The 25,743-nt window shown below is 43.8% G+C and overlaps 2 protein-coding genes and 1 long non-coding RNA gene across 4 annotated transcripts in view; 2 read left to right on the top strand and 1 right to left on the bottom strand.

The window, feature by feature from the left end:
• Acat1 (acetyl-CoA acetyltransferase 1) overlaps positions 1-25,743 on the top strand; it is a 191,769-nt gene that overhangs the window by 90,642 nt on the left and 75,384 nt on the right. The gene's annotated exons all lie outside the window — the stretch shown is intronic.
• LOC127231753 (uncharacterized) lies at positions 1,373-19,555 on the bottom strand. Its single transcript, XR_007835299.1, has 2 exons — positions 19,408-19,555; positions 1,373-1,522 (listed from the first exon to the last, which is right to left on the bottom strand). It is a non-coding gene; the product is annotated as an uncharacterized LOC127231753 (long non-coding RNA).
• The window catches only part of Cul5 (cullin 5), a 51,972-nt gene continuing 45,503 nt past the window's right edge, over positions 19,275-25,743 (top strand). Inside the window, exon 1 of one of the 2 annotated variants that reach the window (XM_051197476.1) lies at positions 19,275-19,791. In XM_051197476.1, coding sequence (XP_051053433.1) covers positions 19,768-19,791 — 24 coding nt within the window. In that variant the 5' untranslated portion in view covers positions 19,275-19,767. The remainder of the gene's footprint in view (positions 19,792-25,743) is intronic. The other variant, XM_051197477.1, reaches the window with a different exon arrangement.

Below are 25,743 nucleotides of genomic sequence, written 5' to 3'. Positions count from 1 at the left end.
GATTACAGGAATGAGCCACCATTGCCTGGCTCCTGTATTGTTAACATGCCTTTTTATTGAGCTTTACATCACTGGAAAACTGGATCTAGATTACTAAAAATCATTTTAAGAATGATGTCTGTTTTTATACTTCCCTTGGTTCAATGAAGATCATAACCTCTGAGACTTCAGAGTGCCCTATATTTGAATAATTCTTTAGATCTGATCAAGCAAAAAGGATGAGCTGGACTAATGACCCATTTGATAAGCTGACTCATTGCTTTCCTCAGAGCTGCCCGGAAAGAGTCAGGTTGGAAAAATAAAGGAAACATCATATCTAGGGTAACATCACTTAGACCTAGCTCCTTTATATTTTAAAATAGTAGAGTAGCAGGGCCAGGTGTGGTGGTACGTGTCTGTAATCCAGAGACAGCAGGGTCACTACTACAGATCAAAATTCCGTACCAGCCACTCAACAGTAGAATAGATGTCCAAGCAGAGTTACTCTTAGGGATCCCACAGCTGATGAACAGCCATTTATGTTTCGGAATCTTTCCAAACCTCAAATGTTTCCACCAGTCTTTTCCTGGGCAATTGATCTTCACCCATGAAATAAGAAACAAACTGTTCTCTGGAACCTGAATGAAGTGCTGTGTGACTTGATACTTTTTGTAAAGGCAGTGACTGAAGCAAGAAGACCGTAGGTCCGAAGCTACGGCAATCTGAATCAATCACTACACATTCTAGTTCACTTGCTGCACACAATCACACTAAAAAATAAAACAAAAAGTGTTTTAAAGACATATTACAAAAGAGCACCTTGATATCTCTTTGGGTAAAACTTTGGTCCCTGTTAAAATAGTGCCTGACACATTGTTGTAACTGTGACATTCAATGACTACTAATGTGGTTATGGTGTTGAATTATGCCTTCTAAATGTGAGTTCCACATCTTTATATTTGACTCCCATATATTTAATTTTAATGCATACATTCCATAGAAGAATAATGTTTTGCTATTGTAATACATTGGTATTTTTTTCCAGAATGACAAGAAAAGTAAAATAAGGTATAAACTTGATGGACGTTACTAATGCTACCTGATTCTAAACAATGAAGATTGTCACAGAAGCCTTCAAAAATGTGAAGTAAAATAAACCTTTTAATAAATTAATTACTCAAATGTTTTGTTAAAGTCAAAAAACTGAAAACAAACCCCTGATCTCTCTCTTTCTCTCTCTCCCTCACACACACACACACACACACACACACACACACACACACACACACACACACACACACTTCATCCCCTTTGATTGCATGGATGAAGTAGACTATTTGATTATCTTTCTGTTTTTACAACCAGGGTGATCAAAAGGAATGAATCAATGTGATGCTTCTAAATGAAGATGTTTATTATAACGTGTTTGTTATACAGCCAATGAGCCCAACTTCTCTCACAGAGGCTGGCTGTTAAGTCCAAAGTCTTCAGGCTGCAGGCTCAGAAGAACTTATGCTGCAGCTCAACTGCAAAGGCCACCTGCCTAGAAACAAACAAACAAACAAACAAACAAGCCACTATTGTCAAAGAAGTCCAAAGACAGTCTACTGGAGAATCCCACTTTGCTCAGAGCAGACCAGCCTTTTTATTCTATTCAATCTTCGATTGATTAGATGACATCCACTCACATTATGAAGGCTGTTATACTTCAAAGTCCACTAATTTAAATGTTAACCTCCCCTGCTGGACATGGTGGCACAAGCTTTTAATCCCAGCACTCAGGAGGAAGAGGCTGACAGATCTTTGTGAGTTCAAAGCCAGCCTGGTCTACATACTGAGTTCCAGGATGGCCAGAGTTATGTGGAGATCCTGTCTCAAAAAAAAAAAAAAAAAAAAAAAAAAAAAAAAAAGGAAAGAAAACAGCTAATCTTTTCCAAGTATACTTGCACAGAAACATCTAGACTGAGCGTTCATGTCATGGCTTAACAAAGTTGACATGCTGAGAGGTGGAGGCACACACCTTTAAACCCAGCACTCAGGAGGGAGAGACTGATGGTTCTCTGTGAGTTCAAAGCCTGCCTGGTCTACAGAGTGAGTTCCAGGACCACTAGGGCTACACACAGAGAAGCCCTGTCTTCAAAAACAAAGTTGACACATTAAATTAGCTACCCCCAAAACCTAGAAAAGCAAAGTGTTCTTATTTACATGTGAAATCTAAAACAATAGAACTCAGAAAAGCAGAGATGAGAATGTTGGTTATTAGAGGCTGGGAATGGTAGGAAATGGAGAAGTTGACCAAAAGATTCAGTCATTCAATTAGATAAGAGGAATGAACAATAAATACAATGATGGTTCTATTTATTAGGTTGATTCAATGGTTCCAAATTGGTACATATATCATGGCATCCCTTTGTAGCCCATAAATGTATATATTTTACTAATGAAGAGACCAGTATCAGCTCAAGACACCCCAAGACCAAGGTCTTAGTACAAAGGGGATTTATTTGCCCTAGAGGGACAAAGGGCAGGGAATAAGAGACAAAGACAGGAAATAGAGGTGAGGGAAAAGGGGGAACAGAACAAGGGACATTTGTTCTGGGGGCACAACAAAGGACTGCCTCTGCATATAGAACAGACAGATGTGGCACATAGGCAAATGGCAGATGAAGAGAAAACTTGTGTTTTTGTTTGTTTGTTTGTTTTTGTTTTTGCGGCGGGGGGGGGGGGGACGGCGGCGTTTGGGTTGAAACTGGGCTTCTCTGTGTAGCTTTGGAGCCTAACCTGGAACTTGCTCTATAGACCAAGCTAGCCTCAAACACAGACATCTGTCAGTCTCTGCCTCCAGGGTGCTGGATTTGAAGGTGTGTGCCACTATCACCTGTCTTGGATGAGGTATTTAATTTTGATTGGCATGTTAATTAGGGCAGCCAAAAGGGAGCTTTTGATAGCTGGGCTTTGGTAGTAAGCCCCAGGAAGAGGAAGTGGCTAAATAAGGGAAAAGACCTTGATGGCTAGCTCTAGGAATGTAATCTAATGGTTTTATAGTCAGAAGTTTCTGTCCTGCCTGATCCCACAGTTGTCTAGTCCCAAATAAACACACAGAGACTTATATTAATTATAAACTATTTGGCTGATGGTGTATGCTTCTTATTGGCTAGCTCTCTCTTATTAACCCATTTCTTTTTTTTTCTTTTTTTTTTTTTTTTTTTTTTTTTTGTTGTTTTTTTGTTTTTGTTTTTTGTTTTTTTGAGGCAGGGTTTCTCTGTGGCTTTGGAGGCTGTCCTGGAACTAGCTCTTGTAGGCCAGGCTGGTCTTGAATTCACAGAGATCCACCTGCCTCTGCCTTCCGAGTGCTGGGACTAAAGGTGTGTGCCACCACCACCCAGCCTTTATTAACCCAATTATATTAATCTATGTATATCCATGTGGTCTCTGCTTACCCAAAAATGTCTGGGTCTCTTTCTTCCTTGGCAGCTACATGGCATTAACTTTGCTCTGCCTCCTACCTTTCTCCCTGTTTGGATTTCCCACCTGGCTAAGTCCTGCCTGTCCATGGGCTGAAACAGGTTTATTCATCAACCAATAAGAGAAACATATATTGACAACATACAGAAGGACATCCCCCCATCATAGTTTTTAGCAAGGCAGAGAGAATGGGGAGAAGGCAAAAGGCACGTCAGAGCCATGTTTGCAGTGCTTAGGCTGGCTAGAGTCCTTTCAAGTAATCTTCAGTTTTAAATGCTAGCCATCACAGATGCCATGTCTAATCATTCATTCTATGAAGCTGCAAAACAGTCATACCTGGCTTCTCCCTGAACCTGACATACATTACAACCCTAATAATATAGTTGCTAAGTGTTGTCACATAGTCTACTAATAGCACCTTACTGTTGCCATTCCTATTAGGAAGCTCCCATCACGAGCCATGGCCTTCAGAGGAGAGCTACAGTGACCTTCTTGGAAAGAAATACAAATGCCCTTTTCACTAGGATACTCCTCACTGCCCTTTCTGAAGTACTTGGGTAGTGGAGAGCTTCTCACTCTACATACCACATCCATTTAGCATGCTCAATTTTCTGGCCTGTTAAGCCTTTTTTTTCTGCTGTCATGGCAATTCTAGCTTTCCAACTGCAGTTAATGTGGACAGCATTCTCTGCCTTCCATCCTGGGGAAAAGTTGGCACTTTCTCCTGAGATTCTTGCCAGAGTATTAAATCTAATATTCCTGAAAATGCTCCCAAATCAATAACATTTCCTTTATGTATCCCCTTCTACTTTTTCCCTGACCTTCTGATAAAGTGCAAAAACCAACCAGCCAACCAAACAAACAAACAAACAAACAAAAAAAAAAAACAGTAGCAGAGCCAGTCAAGCCCCTAGCATGTGTAGAAAGATATGAAAGATGGATGGGTTTTCAGGAAAGAACAATTCGTAACTATTACAGATAGCCCAGAAAGTGTTTGACCAAAAGAGACAACAAAGATCTGATAAATATGGGGTGTGTCACCATGGTTGCACTACAAGCCCCAATCACTCAACTCTGTCCATGCACACCAAGATAAAAATAAGAGACCTTTACAAAAGGGCCAGTGTGTCTATGGCAAAGAAATTGGTTATTGGAAAAATGAAAGTCCATGCCAGATGCCAGAAACAGAGAGGTCCTCCCCAAAACCCAAGCTAATCCTAGCTGTGCAGGGTTAGTAAGGCTGAAGATCCTTCAAACCAGGCCCCGAGGAGCCTATGGTAACCTTCATCATAGGGGGTCAACGTGCAAAAGTGTCTTATGGACACAAGGGCTACTTATCTGGTATTACAAAAGCCCCTGGGACCCCTTACCAACCAAACAATGGAAGTACAGAGGCCAAAGTAGAAGTCAAAGAACACAAATGAACCACTGACTAGACTGTGATGTAGGACAAGGAATTGTGACTCACACTTTTTTGTTGTTGTTGTTGTTGTTATTCCAGAATGCCCCTACCTATACTGGGGCAGGACCTCCTGAACAAGCTCCAGGCAACAATATCGTTCTCAGTAGACTCTCCTAGGTTGCAATTGGGAGACCCTACTAAGGTTTCAACTATAATCTGCCCAATAAATTAGGAATATCTGTTCCTCCCAAAATCCAGCCCATTCCCTGGAAGGGGAATGGAAAAAGTTACTGATCCAGTAAATTCTTACAGTTTGGGCAGAGGACAAGCCTACTGGCTTGGCAAAACATGTGCCACCATCATGGTGCACCTAATATCTGGGGCAGTGCCTGTTTGCGTTAAGAAGTACCTGATCAGTTCAGAGGCCAGGGAGGGGATTAAGATTTACATCAGGTGCCTCCTTGAAGCAGGCATACTTACTCCTTTTTTAAAAAGAATTCATTTAACTTTATTTTATGTGCATTGGTGTGAAGGTATCAGATCCCCTGGAACTGGAGTTTCAGACAGTTGTGAGCTGCCATGTGGGTGCTGGGAATTGAACCTGGGTCCTCTTGAGTGCTCTTGAGGAATCTCTCAAGCCCCCATACTTATTCTTGTCAGTCAGCCTGGAATACTCCCTTGTTGCTTGTCCAAAAGTCTGGAACTTGAGACTTTATAGATCAGTACAAGACTAAAGGGAGGTGAGCGAGAGGGTGGAACCCATTTACACAACTGCTCAAATCCCTACAGTTTGTTCAGTTTATTACACTAAGGGGAGAGGGCCAGCCAGAGACACACCCTGAGCAGAGCCTAAGAAACAAACTTTGGCCCTGCAACCAGAACCAAAGAAATGTACCATGACCCTGAAACTGGTGCCAAAAAAAAAAAAAGTTGTCCCTGGAATGAGAGCCAGTGAAAGAAATACATCCTGGTCCCAAAATTAGAACCAAAAGGCTAAAAAGGACCAGTGAAAGAAACACACTTTGGCCCTGAAGCCAGAGCCAAATCTGATCCTGAACCTGAATAGAAAACCAGCCAATCTCTGAGCAGGAGATCTAGCCAATCTGAGCTGAGGGATTGAAAATTGACCAATCTGCACCCTGAAAATCTCCCTGGGAAAAACTCTGCCCCCTAAGAAGCCCTATATAAACCCCATGTCTGTTCATCTCGTGGTTGTCAGGCTGCCTGGCTGTCCACTGCCACCCAGGATTCTTTCTTCCCAATAAATGTTTTTTTTTTTCTTTTTCTTTTTCTTTACCAAACAGGGTTTCTCTGTGTTGCTTTGGAGCTTGTCCTAAAACTCACTCTGTAGAACATGCTGGCTTCAAACTCACAGAGATCCACCTGCCTCTGCCTTCCAAGTGCTGGGAGCAAAGGCATGCACCACCAACACCCAGCCCAATAAATGTCTTGAATGAGGTTAGGGTGAAGATTAAGACCTTCTTTCCCTGGGGAATGGCAGGGCAGGGCAGGGTGGGGTGGGGTGGGACTGGGTGGGGCAGGGCAGGGCAGGGCACTTGGTGTCTAAACCATGAGTCTTCTTTGTGAAACCACCACCATAAGAAAGCTGCACCAGGATACCATCATCCCAGGACTCTCCAGTGGTTTATTTTTTGGTGTCCCTATCTCTTTTCCAAGTAAATCCTACCTATGCTACCTACTGAGCTGTCTACAAAAGTGTGTGTGTGTGTGTGTGTGTGTGTATGCGTGAGTGTGTGTGTGTGTGTGTGTGTATACACGCATGCCACAGAACATGTACAGAGGTCAGAGGACAATTTTGGATATTGGTCCAACCTTCCAACATGTTTGAGACAGGGTCTCTCTGTTGTTCAGGCCTTCCCTTGCTGGAGCAGTGCTGCTACACTGGGGAAGCCTTTCCCTGGAGCAGGGCTGTAAGCTGCTAAGCTTACTGTGAACTATTGTGTTCTTTGGCTCCTGAGTGCCAGAATTCTTGTCCATCCCATCTGACCCAAAGTCATGCTTACACTTGTACTCTCCTAAGTTTAGGGCTTACCTCTGCCTCCTGAGTACTGGGGTTAAAGGCAAGAGCCCCGACAACCCAGCTAAGGGTTTTATTAGTGAAAAGTGGGGAAGGGAAGAGGGGGTGGGTACAGGCCTGTCTCGAGAGAAAGTGGAATGGGCATGTGTGCTTTTAAAGGTTGTTCATAGCATTTGTATGGGGGCTTACTTAGCCACAGCATGCTACACATAGAATACTTGTGCATATAGATTACATAAGACCCTGGATGACTAGGCATTTTGCCTGAAGGATCACAGCTCATGTGCAGCTGACCCCAGAAATGCTAACACCTGGGGTGACTAAACATTTTGCCTGAATGTTCATGGCCACATGCGTAGTCATGGGATCCCGGAAATGATAACACCAACAGCTTATATTTCAAAGACACTGGATCCTGTATCCTCTGGATGGCTTCCTTGTTTAAGTAGCCACTACACCCAGCTCTATTTTTTTGTTTTTCTATTTAATGCTAATTAGACAAAATAAAGTTTTTTTTTTGTTTTTTTTTGGTACTGGAAAAGTAGGTAATTAGTTGGGCAATTGCGGATAGGAAAACAAGCTGGGAAGACAGGCACTTTTTTCATCTTAGCACTTGGGAGGCTGAGGCAGGTAGATCTCTGAGTTCCAGACCAGCCAGGGATATGTAGAGGGGACCCTCTCTCAAAACCCTACCCTATCCATAAAACAAGAAGTGCCAGGATTTTCTTTCTTTGAGTTTGTCCTTTTATATTAAGTTCATGTGACCTCAGATGACAGTTCCTGCCACTGTAGTTAATTATGGAGCTACTGAGGTAGGGTTTTGAACACTCTCCATCTCAACTGCTGCAGGCTGAACAGTGGCCCCTGGAGGTACCAGAGTGCTAGAGGAACATAACCCTAAAATTCCTGACTTGCCTGTAGCTACTTGAGAGAAAGTTAAGTCTGCTGTGGACCCTGGACCAAAGGGGTTTAGAGGGTAAACAAACAGATCAAATAGAAACATCAGAAAATCTAGAACAATTTCCAGTCTCATCACTGCTTTCCTGCAGGGAGAGAGATAGGGGACATCAGGAGATTAAGGTAGGACCTTTGTGTAGATAAGGGGCAGAGAAGAACTAGAGTGGAAATCTCAGGTGAGGCAACCTCAGGGGTAAAGGGAATAATTAGGTCTGAAAAGAAGGTTCACTTTGTGGGGTATGATTCAACTTCTTGTTCCCTAGGCTTAAGGGTCAGGAGTAGCTACACTTCAGATTCAGGTCTGTTGTTATTTAGAATAAGACAGTCAAATATCCTACTGTAGCCACACCTTTGACTAGTAGGTCTTATAACTTGCTGAGGACAGTTTTGAACTCTTTCCTTGTGCCAAAGTGGAGTGCAACCATCTTTATGCACACTGACACATGTGGGTGCTGGGAACTGAACTCAGGTCCTCTGGAAGAGCAGCCAGTGCTCTTAAATGCTGAACCATTTCTCCAGTAGAGGCAGGGTCTTTCTTGTTTTGCTAATATGCTTCATACTTGATGTGAGCTGGCCCTTGAGCTTCAAGGAATTTGCCTGTCTGCTTCCCATTTTGTGGCAGGACACTAGAATTATAGTTATGTATTATCATGTACATTTCCACATGTGTTCCAGGGTTCCAAACTCAGGTCACCAGGCTTGTGTGACAAAAAGCTTTTAGCCACTGAGCTATCTTCCCAGTCCAGTAAAGTGTTTTGTTTTAAGGCAGTGTTTGAGACAAGGAGTTGGGAAATAAGTGGCTAATTTGGGAGATAACTCAGTTGGCAGGAACAAATAAGGAGGAGTTAATTAATACCCTTAGAAGTGTGCTATTAACAACACTACCATGAACAAAAGGAATCAAACCTAGTGAGTCCTCTGGTAATCACATATATATCATAAATATAGCTATATACCATAAGATTGTATGCCAGAAGACTACAGGTTAAGGTACTACCCACTCACTGGCTTCTTACCCTACTGTTAGAGTTAGTCCTGGAAACATTTATTTCCTTGTTCTTTGCTGAGCTTGCCTGTGACATTTGTGTGATCCTGGACCCTTAGAGAAAAGCCTGAATTCAAAGCAGAAAGAACTATCCTTGTCAGGTAGGATATTGTCACAGGGTATTTGAGCTCACATAGAATGTTTACCACAGTAGCTGCTGAAATTAATTAAGAGTAGATAGGTTTACATATGATATTTGACTGGCCACTGAACTTACTATGCCTGGCTTTTCAGTTTCCAGATCTGTTTTCCTATGTTTTCTCCCTTGATCATAGCTTAACCTTTGGCATTACAGTGGCTACTAATACTAACAGCTGTCTTTGTCTTTCCAGCTGGGTCCCTCTCATTTCATAGTTGCAACAATCCTTAGGGCCTCACCTGATTACAGTACTTTGATCCTCCACCTAATTCAGCTTGGTCCAATGGTCAGTCATCATCTTTACTCCTTTCATGTTTGCTCAACTCCACAATTTTCACTCAGCAAAACTGCTACTTTAGTTACTACAATCCAATTCTACCCCTACTCAGTGACTGTACCTAAGTGAATATAGCTACAGAATCAGCCAGACACTATCACTTATATGCTTGTAAGACTTTGCACAAATTATTAGTCCTACTAAATCTTTTTTTCCCTAGCTATGTTCAAAGGTTGAAATTAACATTTGTAGCCAGGTTGAATCCCTGAGGCAGGAGGATAGTGTTCCAGGCCAGCCTGAGCTGCACAGAAGGAATCTAGCTCAAATAAATTCCTAAGTAAAACCCTCTGGTTTACTAGTTGCAAAAAGACAGGAATCATAGTCCCTTGGTCCCTTCCCTGTCCCACCACTGAACATAGTGACATGTTATTTTTTTCTCCTTTCTGCTTTAATTTCACAGTGTTCTATCAACAGATGACTTTCGATTTCAAGTAGGGAAGGAAAGCAATCAGCAGAACCTTCAGCTTGCTTTGTTGTATTATTTCTGCACTACAAAGTGGTACCAAGGAAGTTTCTGTTTTCATTCCCTTACTGACTCTGAGTCCCAAAAGTGTGAAATGTGGGGGAAAAGTAAGACCAACATCCAAATGTGGGCTGTGAACCAAAAGACCTAGGTTCAGTTCCCGGCACTCACATAAAGGCATACAACCATCTGTAATTCCAGTTCCAGGGGCTCCGACATCCTCTTCTGATCTCTGCAGGCCTTGCACACACACGGTACACAGACTAACACGCATACAGGGGTTTTCTATGTAATCCTGCCTATCCTGAAACTCACTAGGCAAATCAGGCTAGCCTCAAACTCAGAGATCCTCCTGCCTTGCCTTCCAAGAGCTGGGAAAAAAGGCATGTACCACCACACCCAGTTTAAATGTTAAAAAAGATTGATATTGTATATATATATATATATCAAAGGAGAGAGATCCAAATGTATGACCATGACCGTGATTGGTGGCATACCTGTGGTCCCAGTGTTGTAAGAGTGAACTCTGGTCCTCCTTGGGTTTAAGCCAAGGCAAGCATCCAGGCCTGCCCTTCAGAAACCAGAAACCATTAGGTGAGGAGAAGCACATGGCTCATCAGTAGCAGGAGCAGTCCTTCAGAATAGGAGGCTGAAGGACTCTTGGAAAATGGCTGTTGATTACAGAGGGCTGGATGGGGTAGTGTCTTTCATGCTTCTGTACCCAACTACGTTACTGTCCTCATGGCGGTGACACAATAACCTGACAAAAACAACTCAAGGAATGGTTGGTTTGGCTCACAGTTCATGGGTACCACTCATCATAGTAAGTGAATGGAAATGAGAACATGACCATTCCCAGGTACCGTTGAAGTTTTTATTGTAGATATGAGGGAGAGTTCCGGTAGAGGTGTCTGGAAGGGTCTAGATGGAAACAGGCCATGAGAGGAGAGAAGGGCAGGGAGAGTGAGAGAGGAAGAGAGAAGGAAGAAGAGGAACAAAGAGAGTATGGGAACCAAGAGACCAAGAAAGTGCTTAGCCAAAATGGTTGAGTTACATAGGGATCAGAAGCTTAGGAAAGGGAAGCCTAACCCCTGGGCTGGAGAGGTTTAGGGTAGGAGGTGGGGCGAGAAGTACTGGGAGGAGCCACAGGTACTGAATGTGATTTGTTCCAGGTTTTTTGGAAAATCATATTGGATCTACTCAGGAAGCAGAGAGCAATGAATCCTAATGTTCAGCTTCCTTTTTCCTTTTTCTTCCCGTTAGGGTGGATCTTCTCATGACAATTAACCCATGTAGGAAATTTCTCACAGACATGCCCAGAGGCTTATCTGCACAGTGAATCTAAATCCTGTCAAGTAGACAATGAAGATTAACTTTTCCACTAACCTTGTGTCTTTTTGCGACTGGGCCTAGCTCAGGCTGGCCTGGAACTCACTATGTAGCTGAGGATGACCTTGGACTTCTACCCCTGCCTCCAAAGTGCTAGGACTGCAGGTTGGGAGCACCTTTCCCTTGTTTATGTGTACATTGAGCAAGGACTCTACCAATTAAGTTATGTTCTTTCTGATAAAACAGCTAATACAAGCAATAGGATAGTTTTGGGCTGTACTGGATATTGTACCCAGTCAGGAAAGTTTGGAGGCAAATATCCAGGGCCAAGGGTGGGCTACCTCCCTGTGAGTTGTTGGTCAGGGAAGTCCTTGAAGTACCCACCCACCCACCCACCCACCCACCCACACACACACACATACACACAACCTAAGCCTTAATGATGTTTGTGAGTTCTTATTTCTAAAGCGACTACATGCAGAAAGGACTGAAGAGCAATCAGCCTGACATTAAACACAAAAATCCTCCCTAGCTTTCTTACCCGAATGTAATATGTAGGATGCTGGGGGTAGGATTGTCACCAAGAGTCCTGCTTGGTATGGATCTTTTTGTTTTGTTTTATTTTTCAAGACAGGGTTTTTTTATATAGCCCTGGCTGACCTAAAACTCACTCTGTAGACCAGGCTGGCCTCTTGATCTGCCTGTCTCTCTGCCGTTTGAATGCTGGGATTAAAGGCATGTACCACCATCGCCTTGTACTTAGTATGGATCTTGACACTATACTAAAAGAGGATATGTGCTCCTTGGTGCTTAGTGGCATGACTGTTAGGAGTGTAAACAATTATTTTCCAATTGGATTTAAAGTCTGCTCCACAAGAGAAAACTTACATGTAGTGCTGTAAGCCAGGACAAAAAGCCAATGGCTGGGAAGGTCTTAGGCCCCAGAGGGGAAGCCATTGCAACTATGTTGTTAAATAGGTATTAGGTGCCTATTAAATTGCCTTCTAAACATTTGTGATTATACACATAATTACTGCTGCTGTCAGCCTGGTTTGTCCTGGAGGGCTTTTTTTTTTTTCTTTCTGTAGTGTACTGCAGAGACTCATTAACCAGTTAATTAACCTCCTGAGAATAACGGTTGCTGTGGCAGAGTGGTCCAGTTCTCAGCTACCAATGGAAGGAAATCAGGTACCTATAGTGTCCATCCCCCACCCACACACACTCAGGGAGCATCATATAAAAGGATGGAAAGAATATAAGACACAGGAAGGGATGGCACATTGTGTAGCTACTTCTACTTATTTGAAGCATTTCTTCCTGAAGAAAGGAGGGAGACTCTGGAAGCAAAATTTAAAAATCTCAAAGGTTGCCAGGCATGGTGGCACAGGCCTTTAATCCCAGCACTAGGGAGGCAGAGGCAGGCGGATCTCTGTGAGTTCAAGGCCAGCCTGGTCTACAGAGTGTTCCAGGACAGGCCCCAAAGCTATAGAGAAACCCTGTCTGGGGTGGGGGGTTGGGGAAGATAATCCCATCAAATCCAGGGTTTACAAACATCCAGCAGATGTCAATTGAAACTGTCAGCTGGAGCTCCCCAGTGACAGTCCTGGGTGGAACAGAGTGCCTAAAGTAAAGGCTTCCATGTACAAGAACAAAGAGCAGCAAATAGACAACATTGTCAAGTCCAGTGCTTACACATATCCAGTAGAAAATTACTGAGAAGTTGAGGCAGTCAGAGTTTGTGATTGAAATTTCTCTCCATGGATACACTGTCTAAAGCTGACTTCCAGCCTCCTATTCCCTTGTGTCTTAGGGGTTTTGTTGTTGTGAAGATATAGCCACTGCAACTCTTAAAAAGGAAACTATTGAGAGGCCAGCCTGGTCTACAAGAGCTAGTTCAGGACAGCCTCCAAAGCCACAGAGAAATCCTGTCTCGAAGAACAAACAAACAAACCCCCAAAAAACCTTGAATTGGGACTGGCTTACAGTTTCAGCGGTTAGTCCATTATCATCATGGTGGAAAGCATGGAGGTGCATGGATAGGCAGACATGGTACTGGAGAAGGAGTCAAGAGTTCTATATCTGGATCATCAGGCAACAGGAAGAGAGGATATGCCACTGGGCCTTACTTGAGCTTCTGAACCATCAAAGCCCACCCCTAGCCACACACTTCTTCCACCAAGGCCACTTCCTAATAGTGCCACTCCCTGGTGACCAAGCATTCAAATCTTGGTCTGTGAGTCTATGGGGGCCATTCTTATCCAAAGCTCCACAACACTACAGGCATTTTCATGCCCTGGGACAAACACTAGTAACCTTGCTTGGAAATAGTTTCCTTTCTATATGTTCTCAAAGACACAATTTTTTCAATACTCTTAGGAGCTTGTTGTTTTCCTTTCCTTTTGTTACAGTTGGGGGGGCATTTTTAGAGGAAATAGGGAGGGCCTCCATGATCCCTTTATTTCTAACAAGCTACAAATTGTGCAGGGAGCTTGGAGGGTACATCATTTGGCTTTTCAGAGATGCATCAAGGGTCAACCATATTCCTTTAAGTAACCCCAATAAACTTACTGGCTCACTAAGCTGGACTTGGGTGGAGTCTTCTTTGGCCTCTTGTCAGTACTCTATTTGGGGAAAATGGATGTTTGTTTAGGATCCCTGGAGAGAAGTCACATAATAGTTACTCTTCACTACCATAGAAAATGTGCTATCTTGTATATTGGTGCACTCTTTCTTCACAAAGACCTTGATTCTTGGAAATTTCCCACTTTCTTATGTGTATGTACATCTCTGTGTGTGTGTGCTTTTGAGTGCAGGGACCTTCAAAGGCCAGAAGCACTAGATCCCCACAAAACTGGAGTTACAACTGTGAGCCACTCAATGTGGATGCTGGGAAAGAACTCAGAATCCTCCCCGCCATCAGTAGTATGTTTTCTTCACCCCTGAATCATTTCTGTCCCATTCTCCCTTATGTCTCTCTCTCTCTCTTAAAATTTAACTTCTTATTGGTTCTTTGGGAGTTTCACATCATATACCCCAATCTTGCTCAACTCCTGGTCCCCCCATACCCTCCCCTCACCCCTAAAGTGCCCCTACACAAAAGAAGATAAAACAACTCAAGCAAGCAAGCAAGCAGGCAAGAACAAAACAAACAAACAAAAGAAAAACAAACAAAAATCCTCTTCGTTCCTTCTTTCCTGCCTCTCCAACACCTCTTCATTCATCCTGGTGGCACTGGGGGATTGGTGCCTTTTGTCTTTTCAGCTTTACTAGCAAATGTTCATTGCAATGAGTCACTGGTCTTGTTCAAGGCCCCTGGTTTCTGGTACACCCTCATCCCTGGATCCTCATCAGAACTCCTCTGGGATATCCTGTGGCCACCTGGAGTCTTAGAGATCCTGCTGGTGTTGTTCCACAGGATAAGTTCATTCAGGAGCTCCAGTAGGTCCTAGATGGAGTAGATGTTAGGGTGGGCCTGGGTGGTAACTGAGGTCAGTCTGAGCCACTGGGTGAGGGGGTGGAGCAGCTTCCCTACACCCCTGCCCTCGGGGTCAGTTCACCCTTATCTGTGGTAAGGGGTGGGGGCCATCTCTCTTGAGTGCAGGGGTCAGCTCTCTTGCTTCAGTGTCCAGCAAGAGGCAAGGTCAGCTTTCTCTGGGCCAGCAAAGAAAGGGGCCAGCTCAGCATGGCCCTCTTGATTTCCTCAGGTTCCCCAGGCCCCCTGAAGTGACACAGGCTATAGATATCAACATGGACCCTAGCTACAGCTAGACTACGGATCCAGACATGGCCCTTGGCAGCACCTTGGGACTGGATAACATCCGGGCTTTGAGTGGAAGTACTAGTCACTAAGGTTGAGATGGTTCTGGTGGCACCATGGACCCCTGGACGCCACCAAGACTTCAGGTTGGGCCCCAATCCTGGGTTTCTATGTGACCTTTGATGGCAATAAGGGACTCAGACTTCAGCATACACCCTAGCTGTGGTAGAACCATAGACCCAGAAATAGTCCTTGGCAGCATCCAAGTCTGAATGTCACCATTGCCCCTGGTAGCAGCACAGGCCACTCAGATCAGCATGGGGTCCCAGTGGCAGTCTGGCCCTCAGGCACCAACATGGCCCCAGACCTCAGGTGTCTGCGTGGTCTTCTATGGTAAAAGGAACCTTGCACATCAATCAGCACAGACCCTGACTGCATACAGCCATGGACCCAGATATGGCCCTTAGCTGCAGCTCTCACCTGGACATCACTATGGTATTGGATAGCAGCACAGGCCACTCAGATCTACATGACTTCAACTGTGGCATGGCCTCCAGATTCTAACAAGGCTGCAGGCTGTGGCCCAGATCCCAGACCTTCTGTGGGCTCTAGTGGCAACTTGGGCCAGCCTAGACCCCAGGCTTTATGTGGCCTTTGGTGGCAACATGGGCCACAGACATCAACAAAGACCTCGGGTGGTAGGATCATGGACCCAGACATAGTCCTCAGCAGCAGCCTGGGACCAGTTGTCATCATGGCTCCAGGTGGCAGTGAAAGCCACCCAGATTGGCATGGTTCCAGTGGGAGCATAGCCCTCGAATCCCCAACGTGGCTGCAGGTGGCAGCCCAGACCACTGGAATCAGTAAGGCCCTCAATGACAACAGGAGCCATGGACATAAACACACACCCTGGCTGCTGTAGGACCGGGGATCCAGACATGGCCTTTGACAGAAGCCTGGCCCAGACATCACCATGGCCCCAAGTGGCAAGCAGACCTCCCCATCAGCCTACTCTTCACCATCTTCATTTCTTCCTTTCTAGTCTTTCCACAGTGTGTGAACCATTCTGCTTCTTTTTTTCTCCCATTTCTCCATCACACATTTGTTTACTATAATGGGCACCGGGCAGACCTATGAATGTCTTCCTCCAGCCAGGGCCTTTAGGATCCTGGCTGGCTAGCCCCAGACTAAGCATAACTGCATGGGGGGGGGCATTTCTTCCTGTCAGCCAGGGCCTTGAGGACCCCCATGTTGGCCTGTGGCTGGTTAGTCCCTGTCTGATCTCCCTTCTGTTTCTGCATCATCTGATTTTTTTTCCTTAATAGCTCTTTTCACATGTGAAGTTTAATTAATACTTAAGGTCTCTGCAAGAAGCAATGAATTCTAGCATTCAATATATTAATCTATTAAAATGTTTAGAATCATGTCTTACATATAGTAAGCATTATACACTTTAACTCTTATTAGACTGAATGCTTACATGTATAATAAATTATGCTTTATGTTTTATATAATTACATATTTAATGTTTAAAAATTTTAATTTTGTGATATGGGTTTTTGCTGAACTTGCTCAGTAGACCAGGCTGGCCTCTAACTCAAAGATCTGTCTATCTAGGCCTCCAGAGTGCTGGAATTAAAGGCATGCACCACCTGCACAGCTTTTCTGCATGTATATTTGTGTACCATATGCATGCCTGGTGCCTGTACTGGTCAGACAGGAACCACTTGTGAGTCCCATGCAGCTGATGGAAATCAAATCCAGGTCCCCTGGAAGAGTAGCCAGTGCTCTTAACCACTGGGCTATCTCTCCAGCCTTTATATTTAATCTTTGCAACAGTTCTATGATGTAGATGCTTTTATACTAATTTCACAAATGAGGAAACTAAGACTTACTGTGGTTAATTAAATCATTCATTGTTTAAGAGAAGTGGAAATCTTATCCTATCTTAAGCCCATTTTCTTAAGACAGGGTTTCATTGTGTAGCTCTAGTTGGCTGGAACTCACTAGAGTGCTGGGATTAAAGGCTTGCTCCACCACACCCAGCCCAAAGCAGATACAAGGAATTCTTGACCTTTAGGAGGAATATACCTACAATCCCAGCACTCACTTTAGAGGAAAAGGCAGGTGGAGCTCTGTGAGTTCTAGGTCAGCCTGGTCTACATTCCTGGCCATCCACGTCTGTATAGAAAGACAACCTCTAGAGTAGAGCCAGAAAGCCTGCTTTTCTAAAAAGCATTCTTGATTATTTTAATATATAATTAGTACAATATACAATGTGTCAACAATATTTGAGAAACTGTTTAATATATAGTGTAATGCATACAGAGGAAACAAATGAGAAAACCAAAACACACTTCTAACAAGGGATATCTTGTGAGGCAGGAGGGAAGAGATTAGAGAACTTTCCTTTTTCTTTGTCCCCTTCACCCACCCAGGGTTTCTTTTTGTGTAACTCTGGGTGTCCTATAACTCTCTTTGTAGACCAGGCCTGGCCTCTAACTCTCAGAGATACACTTATCTCTGTCTCAAGAGTGCTGAGATTCAAGGCTGGCATTCAAGGCATGTGCCACCATCAGTGAGACCTTTCATTTTAAAGTATTCCAGATGGTACATTTTATGAATGAAGTTGATATTTTCTGTCTTTGATACTGAGTATTTAACTTAGAGCTCTAGAATGCTAGGCAAGCACTTACACACACACACACACACACACACACACACATACACACACACACACACTTCCCCCACTCTCAGATGACTTACAGTTCATGTGTGTAGTGAAGGGACCAGACCCTCATGCAGTCCCCTGATTTGGCAGCCAAGACAGGCTGCAGAAAAGACCCTGCAAGATGTAGACCTCTGACTCAGCACATGTTGCTGAGGTTCCGGCCTTCTGACCTTGCTGGACCTGCCCTGGTCGCTAGGAGGTCAGATATCCTACATGTGGCAAGGAATCAATCAGAAGTTAGGATTGGGTTCTAGACTTGCTTTATGTTAATAGCGACCTGTAGAGCATAGCAACTGCCCTGGGAGGGCCTACAGGCCATAGCAACCAGTTGACCAATAAACACAGGATGCCCCCTACAAACTCTAAAGTGCACCAATTCTGAGACTTTCTGAGACTGTTGCATAACCCTAGACACTCCCCTTGTTCTACCCAATAAATCCCTGCATTGAGGCCCCATCCTGTGTTGGACAGTTGGAATAACTAAATACAGTTAACTCATTAAATAATAAAAGACTCTTTGCTTTTGTATCAAAATGGGTCTCCTGCTGATTTGTAGGTTCAGAATTTGGGCACAACGGTAGCATAAGGGCATTGATCCTACAATCCTCCTGCCTTAGTCTCCTGTAAACTTACAGGCCTTTCCCACCAGGCCTGGCAAACAGTAATTTAAAAATATGTAAATTTTGACAGGCAGTGGTGGCACATGCCTTTAAACCCGGCATTTGGGAGGCAGAGCCAGGTTGATCTCTCTGAGTTCAAGGCCAGCCTGGTCTACAGAGAGTCCCAGATAGCCAGAGCTGTTACACAGAAACATTTGTCTTGGAAAACCAAAAATAAGTAAAGAAATAAATGAAATAAATAAAATTTAAGGATCTATGGAGCTTGCTGGCCACTAGCCTAGTTTCAGGTTCAAGAAGAGATCTTGTCTGTCTGAAGGAAATCTGGCCTGAGAGCAATAGATGGCCTCATGAATACTTTATTAAAGTACAAAGGAATGCTGTTAGCATCCGGGTGGTATTGGTTCTCGCCTTTAACCCCAGCATTCAGGGGGGCAGGGGATCTCTGAGTTCAAGGCCAGCCTAGTCTACAGATTGAGTGCCAGGTCAGGCACCAAAGCTACACTGAGAAAACCTGTCTCTAAAAACCAAAATAAATAAACCCACCCCAAACAAACAAATAACCCCCCAAAAGGACACTGTTAGGAATTTGCATAATGCAATATAACAGCTAACCTGTGAGCTCCCTATATAAACTACATTCTCTTTGTTTAGAGATTCGTGATTTGAAGTGACACAGTTTGGAGAAAACAGTACCGGATGCTCTAGGTCTAGGATATATTTTAAGGAGTCCAAAATTAATACCCGCTTCTAAAACAAGCCGGGGCATTTTGGAGCACAGTGATGTTAGTTAACACGTCTGTACATTCATCCACTAAACAAGTATTTACTGGGCGCCTTTTCCAGGTCAGTCTGTACAGAGCACAGCAGCAAAAACCCTCCCAGGCTAATCTAATCCAGAGCTCCGAATCGCCATCCCGGGATCTGGGGCGAGTGGGTGGGGGCGGCGCCGGCTCCAGCCAATAGAGGGCGCGCTCGCACCCTCCGCTCTGCCTCGGGACCAGCGGCTTGCAGGCTCCTCGGTTGCTCCCAAGCACGCCCCCGCCCGCAGCGTCACGTGACGCCACCACGGAACCCGCGGTGCCGGGCCTAAGCCGAGTTAAAAGTCGTTGCCGGCGGCCGCCGCGAGTGCAACCCCAGAGGCTCACCCGGAGACGAGTGCGGCAGGCCCGGGGAGGTAGATGCTACCTTTTCCCGGCCAGGTCGGCTCCCGGTCCCTTAACCATTCGTTGCTCGCGTCTCCTTGAGCCTTTGCATGCGCTCTCTCGCGTGAGCAGGCCCCGGATACCATGTAGCAGGAAAGCCTGAGGAAGCACGGGTGCCGGGGACGAGCTCAGCGCTGACGGCACGCAGCTTGGGCGTGTGTGCCCCCCCCCCCACTTCTCCGCCCCCCGCATCTCTGCCGCGGCCCGCGGGGCCCTGCTGGGAACTCCGGCCTCCCGAGGAGGCCTGGCCCCGAGCGCCGCCAAGTCTCGCCGCGTCTCGCGAGAGACCCAAGTTGAAGGAACATGGCGACGTCTAATCTGTTAAAGGTAAGCCACTGTCTCCAGCCGGGTTTCTGCTCGCGACCGACGGGTTTAGATGCTGGGGAAGGACCGGGCTCCGAGTGAGCGGCGAGATGTGAGAGTGTTTCAGGGTTGTCTACCGGAAGGGACCCGGGGCGGCTGTCCCCGAGCCGAGCGCCCCGACGCCGGGCCCTGGCCGCGGGCTCCAGAGGCTCCGGTGGTTCCTCCCGCTGACTCGGAGGGATGCTTTCAAGGGACCAACCGGGGCTGCGAGCCAGAGCGGTGTCGCCGGGCCCATCAGCGGCCCAGCCATTGTGACTCTTAAGGTCTCGTTTCTTCCGAAGCGAGAGTCAGACATAATAGGAAAATTCTCGACAAAATGCTACCTAGCAGGTTTTGACTAGGACACTACCCCCCTCCCCCGGTTCCTTAATTTCTGTTCTCACTCTGCCTCCAGGAAATGCGAGCCAGATAGCAGTGCCTCCCACTCCACCCCCTTTCTCCCTTTTCTGCATGGTACCCCTTCCCTCCAGTTCTCTCGTTCCTGATCGTATTGCCACGCTTTTTGTTCCTGGAGGAACTGTCTCCCAAGCCCCGACTCCCCTTGCAGCAATCAGGGGACACCCGATGAAGTGCTACCGTCGTTTTAGCTTGTAGGAAAGTTTTTCTTAACAGAGAAGACATTGAAAAGTTTTAAGTACCAAGAAAGGCCCGGGAGGGGGGTGCAAATTCTGTTAAAAAGTTAGGAAAGGAGTGAGGAAGGTAAGGGTCCAGTTTGAGCTATGTTTGTGTTTTTAGTAAGAATCCTGCCCTGAAAGTACTGACTGAAATAGGGGTAGTGATTACCTGAGGGAAAATAAACACTGAATTCAGGTTTTGTGGATGAATAATGAAATAGAAAATGCCCCCAACCCCACCCCCAAAGACAGGGTCTCTTTAGCCCCATCTTGCCAGAACTTGATGTATAACCCAGCAGGCCTCAAACTCTTCAACTCCTGCCTCTGTCTGTGCTGAGATTGAAGATTTGCATCACCACCCTGGTGAGTCCTTTAAAAAAAAAAACACTGAATTTCTGCCTTTTTTTTTTTTTTTTTTTTTTTTTTTTGAGACAGGTTTTCTCTGTGTAGCTTTGGAGCCTGACCTGGAACTAGCTCTGTAGACCAGGCTGGCCTTGAACTCACTGAGATCCGCCTCTGGGTGCTGGGACAAAAAGTATGTGCCACCAGTGCCCGGCTATCTCTTGGTTTCTTAAGACAGGATTTCACCCTGTAGCCTTGGTTGTCCTTGAACTAGCTCTGTAGAGCAGGGTGGCTTTGAACTCAGTAGTGATCTGCTTGTCTGCCACCACACCCATCGGAATTTCTGTCTCTTAAGAGCTTCATGACTTTGAGTTCCTTAACCTCTGCCCAAGCTTCTTCCTTTAGGAGGATGAAGTTATCAGTACCATTTTTCATAGTGCTATTGTGATAAGATGCATTCTGTAAAATGCTTAAAAACAGTGAATGTGCTTAATATACAACGCACTAAAGCACTAGAACCTCTGTGCCTGTTCCTTTAAGAAAACCATTGGGCAGTGGAGGATCTCTGTGGGTTTGAGGCCAGCCTGGTCTATAAAACAAGTTCCAAGACAATCAGGGCTGTTATACATGCAGGCTGTTGCCCAGTATTGAAAAACAGAAAACAAACAAGTAGAAAAAGAAAAAACAGGTGAAGCTGGGCCTGGGGGTGTAGGTCATTCCTAATATGGAGGTCACTGAGGCAGGAAGATCATGAATTCTAGCCTAAACTGGATTAAGTAGTGACTTTGGAACCAACTCAGACTACATTATTATATATAGACTAATTCACAGATGATATTACTATCTCTATTCTGCTTTGTTTTCCATAATAGTGTAGCAAAAATTCTTTTTCTTTTTTCTTCTTTTTGAGACAGGTTTCTTTGTATTTTGGAGCCTGTCCTGGAATTCACTGAGTAGACCAGGCTGGTCTCAGATCCTACTTCCTCTGCCAGAATTAAAGGCCTGCACCACCACTGCCCAGCTTAATCTCAACATTCTTAAAGAGGCAGGCTGATCTCTGAATTCTAGGCCAGTCACCAGGGCTATTAGTCAGAGCCTGTCTTTAAAACAAAAAACCAAAACAAAATACTGTAAAAGATAAGACTCTGAAGTTAGATGTCAAATATATTGCAGAGTTTTTGATGAACTTGTGAAATAATTACCATGGGAAAAGCAAATGAGTATTAATGTAGTATGATTTGTTTATTTTTTAGGAGTTCTTTGTAGTTTTTGTTTGGCCTTGGTACTCCTAATATAGATAGACTAGAAAGATGTGTAACACCAGGTCTAGCTTGTAGTTTAAGATGGAACTTACAATGTGATGGACATAATAAACAGACATTTGATTCTGTTATCTGCACCTCAGTTGTCAAATATTCACCTATCTTTTTTTTTTTTTTTTTTTTTGGAACTTTTTTCTTTTGTTGTAAGGTCAAATTTTGAATACATATTGAAAAGTAATAATCAGCCCAGCAGTGGTGGGTGATATACATCTTTAATTCTAGCACTCAGGAGGCAGAGGCAGGTGGATCTCTGAGTTTTTTTGGTTAGCCTGCTCTACAGAGTGAGTTCCAGAACAGGCTCCAAAGTAATACATAGAAACCCTGTCTCAAAAAACAAAAACAAAAACCAAAAAAAAACAAAACCAGAGATGATTCAGGTTAAGAGCACAGGCTGCTGTTCTAGAGGTCCTGAGTTCAATTCCCAGCACCCACATGGTGGATCACACCCATCCATAATGAAATCCTGTGCCCTCTTCTGCCGTGTGTGCATACATGCTGGCAGAACACTATATATAATAAATAAATAAATCTTTAAAAAAGAAAGAAAAACCAAAAAGAAACTTAATGTGAAATTCTTAGAGTGCGTTTATATTGGAATTTTATTTTGAGATTTTATTTTCTGGTTAGACCAAGTGAACTGTTATTGGATCTTGGAAATCTTTTGAGTATAGAAAGATATGTAATATTTTGACATACACTTATCAACTGGTTAGGGGAATTAAGTCTGACCCCTTATCACTAGGGTACTTTCTATTTTTTTCCTTACACAGTCTACCTGTAGGACATTTCTAGAAATCTGATAGTGCCCTTTGATCTATTTTAGATTACTTCTGACACTTAATTTTGCCTGTTCTTTTTCTTTTGCAGTGTTAGCTGGGCTCAGTGCTCATTTTCTTTATTTCCAGTTGATTATCCTATTCCAAACAGCATCTGTTTAAACATTTTTTTCCACCTCTCAGTTTTTAGCACATTATCTAGCAATTTAGACCTATATTTCTCTTGGTCAATACCACACTTTTTTTTTTTTTTTTTTTTTTTTTTTTTTTAGTTTCTCTGTATTGTGTTTTTTCAAGTCACCTTTCACTTGTTCTCTTTTAGCCTTCATTGTCCCCCCCCCCCCAAGACTTGGTGGCATGTTTCTCTGCTCAGCTATTCCTCTTTTCTTTTCCCTTTCCCCTCAAGTCTCTAATTATAAGAAAGTTTGTATCTCTTGTGTAAACTTAGCCAGTGCTCTGCTTCTGTTCTCAGGCTTTTGCCTATGTGCTGCTCTGTAGCTCTTTGGTTTCCTTAATTTGCCTGGTTACCTTGATGCTATCAAGTGTAAGAGCATTGACAGTATCCTGATTGTCAAACCAGAATCTTTTTTGATAAGCTTCATCCATTCTTCTGGTATTATTGCTCACATCCTCTGCTGTTTTTTTTTTTTTTGTTTGTTTGTTTGTTTGTTTTGTGTGTCTTCCCCCCCACCCCTATATTTTACTGTTTACCATACCTGTATTTCATTGACATACAAATTTTACAGTCTTAACTATTTTTCTTTCTTTTTTTCTTCTGTTCTTTGAGACTGGGTTCTCTGTGTAGTCTTAACTGTTCCTGGGATTAAATAAAGGAATGTGTCAACACCATCCAGGTTTTAGTTACTGTTTTTATCTTAGTGTTGATCTGATCTCTATCTGACCTTATCAGTGTCTTTGAGAATGTCCCAGTTCTTTTGTTTTTTAGATAGGTTTTCTCTCTGTAGCTTTGAAGCCGCCCTCAAACTCATAGATCTGCCTGCCTCTGCCTCCTTAACACTGGTATTAAAGGCATGCACCAGCTACTACCTGGCTCTTAATAAGAAACTGAAAAAGAAATTAAATAGGAAGCATAGCTTTTTCTTAGTGCAAACTTTATCATTTGGAAAGAAGGAAGATATAAATGAGCAGTTTTATGTGTCTAGAATTTATTCATTATTAAAGTTATTTATTAGACAGCAATATGCAAGATACCCTGAAGAACACAAAGGCATATATAATAATACCCATTCTCTGTGGGAGGGAGTTTATCATACTCAAAGAGATGGTACTGGTGGTTTTCTCTAAGGCAGATGTTTCTGAAATGTTGCTACACAGATTAAGGAGATTTCTGGGACAATTACAGAATGTTATGAAGAGAGCATTGGAGCTGAGTTTTAAGGAATGGGTACTTTATGTGCTTGCATATGTGAATGTGTACACTTGTAGGGCACATGTATATGCTTGAATGTGGAAGCCAAAGGTCAACTTCAGGGTCATTCCCCAGGAGCTGTCCACCTTGTTCTTTGACACAGTGACATTTGGCTAGTTAGTCTAGACTGGCTGGGAGGGAGCCTCAGGAATACACTACCTCTGCTTCACCAGCACTGGGATTGATTACACCTCATTACCGTAATCAGTTTATTGTTTTTGTTTTTTTAAATATGGATTCCGGAAGATTGAACTGTTTTCTCATTTTTGTAAAGTGAGTACTTCCCAAGTAAGCTATTGCTCTGTTTTCTGGAGGATTTTTTAAAAATTACCTTTCAAATTTTATTTTTAGTTGATATATTTTATATGTACACTGCTCACAAAGGTCAGAAGACATTTGATCCCTTGGAACTGGAGTTACAGATAGTTGTGAGACATACTTGAGAACTGAACCTGGGTCCTTAGCAAGAACAACATGGGCTCTTGGTGGCAGAACCCTGCTCCAGCCTCTGAGTACTTTTTTCTTTACCTTTTTTTTTCTTTTTCAAGTTAGGGCTTCTCTGTATTACTTTGGAGCCTGTCCTGGAACTTGCTCTGTAGACCAGGCTGGCCTCGAACTCACAGAGATCTGCCTGCCTCTGTCTCCTGAGTGCTGGGATCAAAGGTGGTCGCCACTACCATTCAGTTTGAGTATTCTTCATGGTAGTGACAAGGAATAAATTTGGTAGGAATGGAGAAATAAGTGGTGGATTGTATTGGGTCATGTGTGGATGATGCATGCACCTTGGAACTGTTGCATGATAGTAGCTCAGTATCTAAGGAAACAACGGAAGAGGAAAAATAACAGTCAGGGCCAGATGTGAAAGGCCCTCACTGTTAGGAGGAAGTAGCTTTGGCGTAAAGATACTGCGACAAACTACCTAGCTTTGGCTCTTACACATAAAATTATTCACAATCTGAATTGAGGGTGTTTGTGCTAAATGACAATTCATTGAAACTATAGCAGTCATTACAGCTATGGAAAATAAATGTAATTGTGTTGTGGGGTATTCACCAGAGACGATTGCAGGACATGGGTGTAAGCCAATAGAAAGGCTTTAACTACACTAAGCCTTTCATAGGGTGAACTTTTAAGCCCCCAAACCAAATCCTCGCTTGTCATACTTAAAAGACTTTCTCAGAACGATGGACTTTGTTTTCTTTCTGACTGGTGGGACTAGCTGACTTTTGTAGCCTGAATGGTGTTTTCATCATGCGGTCAGTTGTGCTAAGTAAGGTCTGGGGCCCTGTTACAAGTGATCAAGAATTTAATCTTTTCTAATATTGACTAGATAATGGTGACCTGGGTAGACAAACTTTATGTAAAATAAATTTTTGGGGAGGAGAAAAGCAGTAAGCATAAGAACAATTAGATATAAAACAGGTTGTGATAGC

This window comes from Phodopus roborovskii, unplaced genomic scaffold, assembly GCF_943737965.1.
Source record: "Phodopus roborovskii unplaced genomic scaffold, PHOROB, whole genome shotgun sequence".
Lineage (NCBI taxonomy): Eukaryota > Metazoa > Chordata > Mammalia > Rodentia > Cricetidae > Phodopus > Phodopus roborovskii.
Note: the sequence above shows the minus strand (reverse complement) of the source record. Positions and strands in the feature narration are given on the sequence as shown.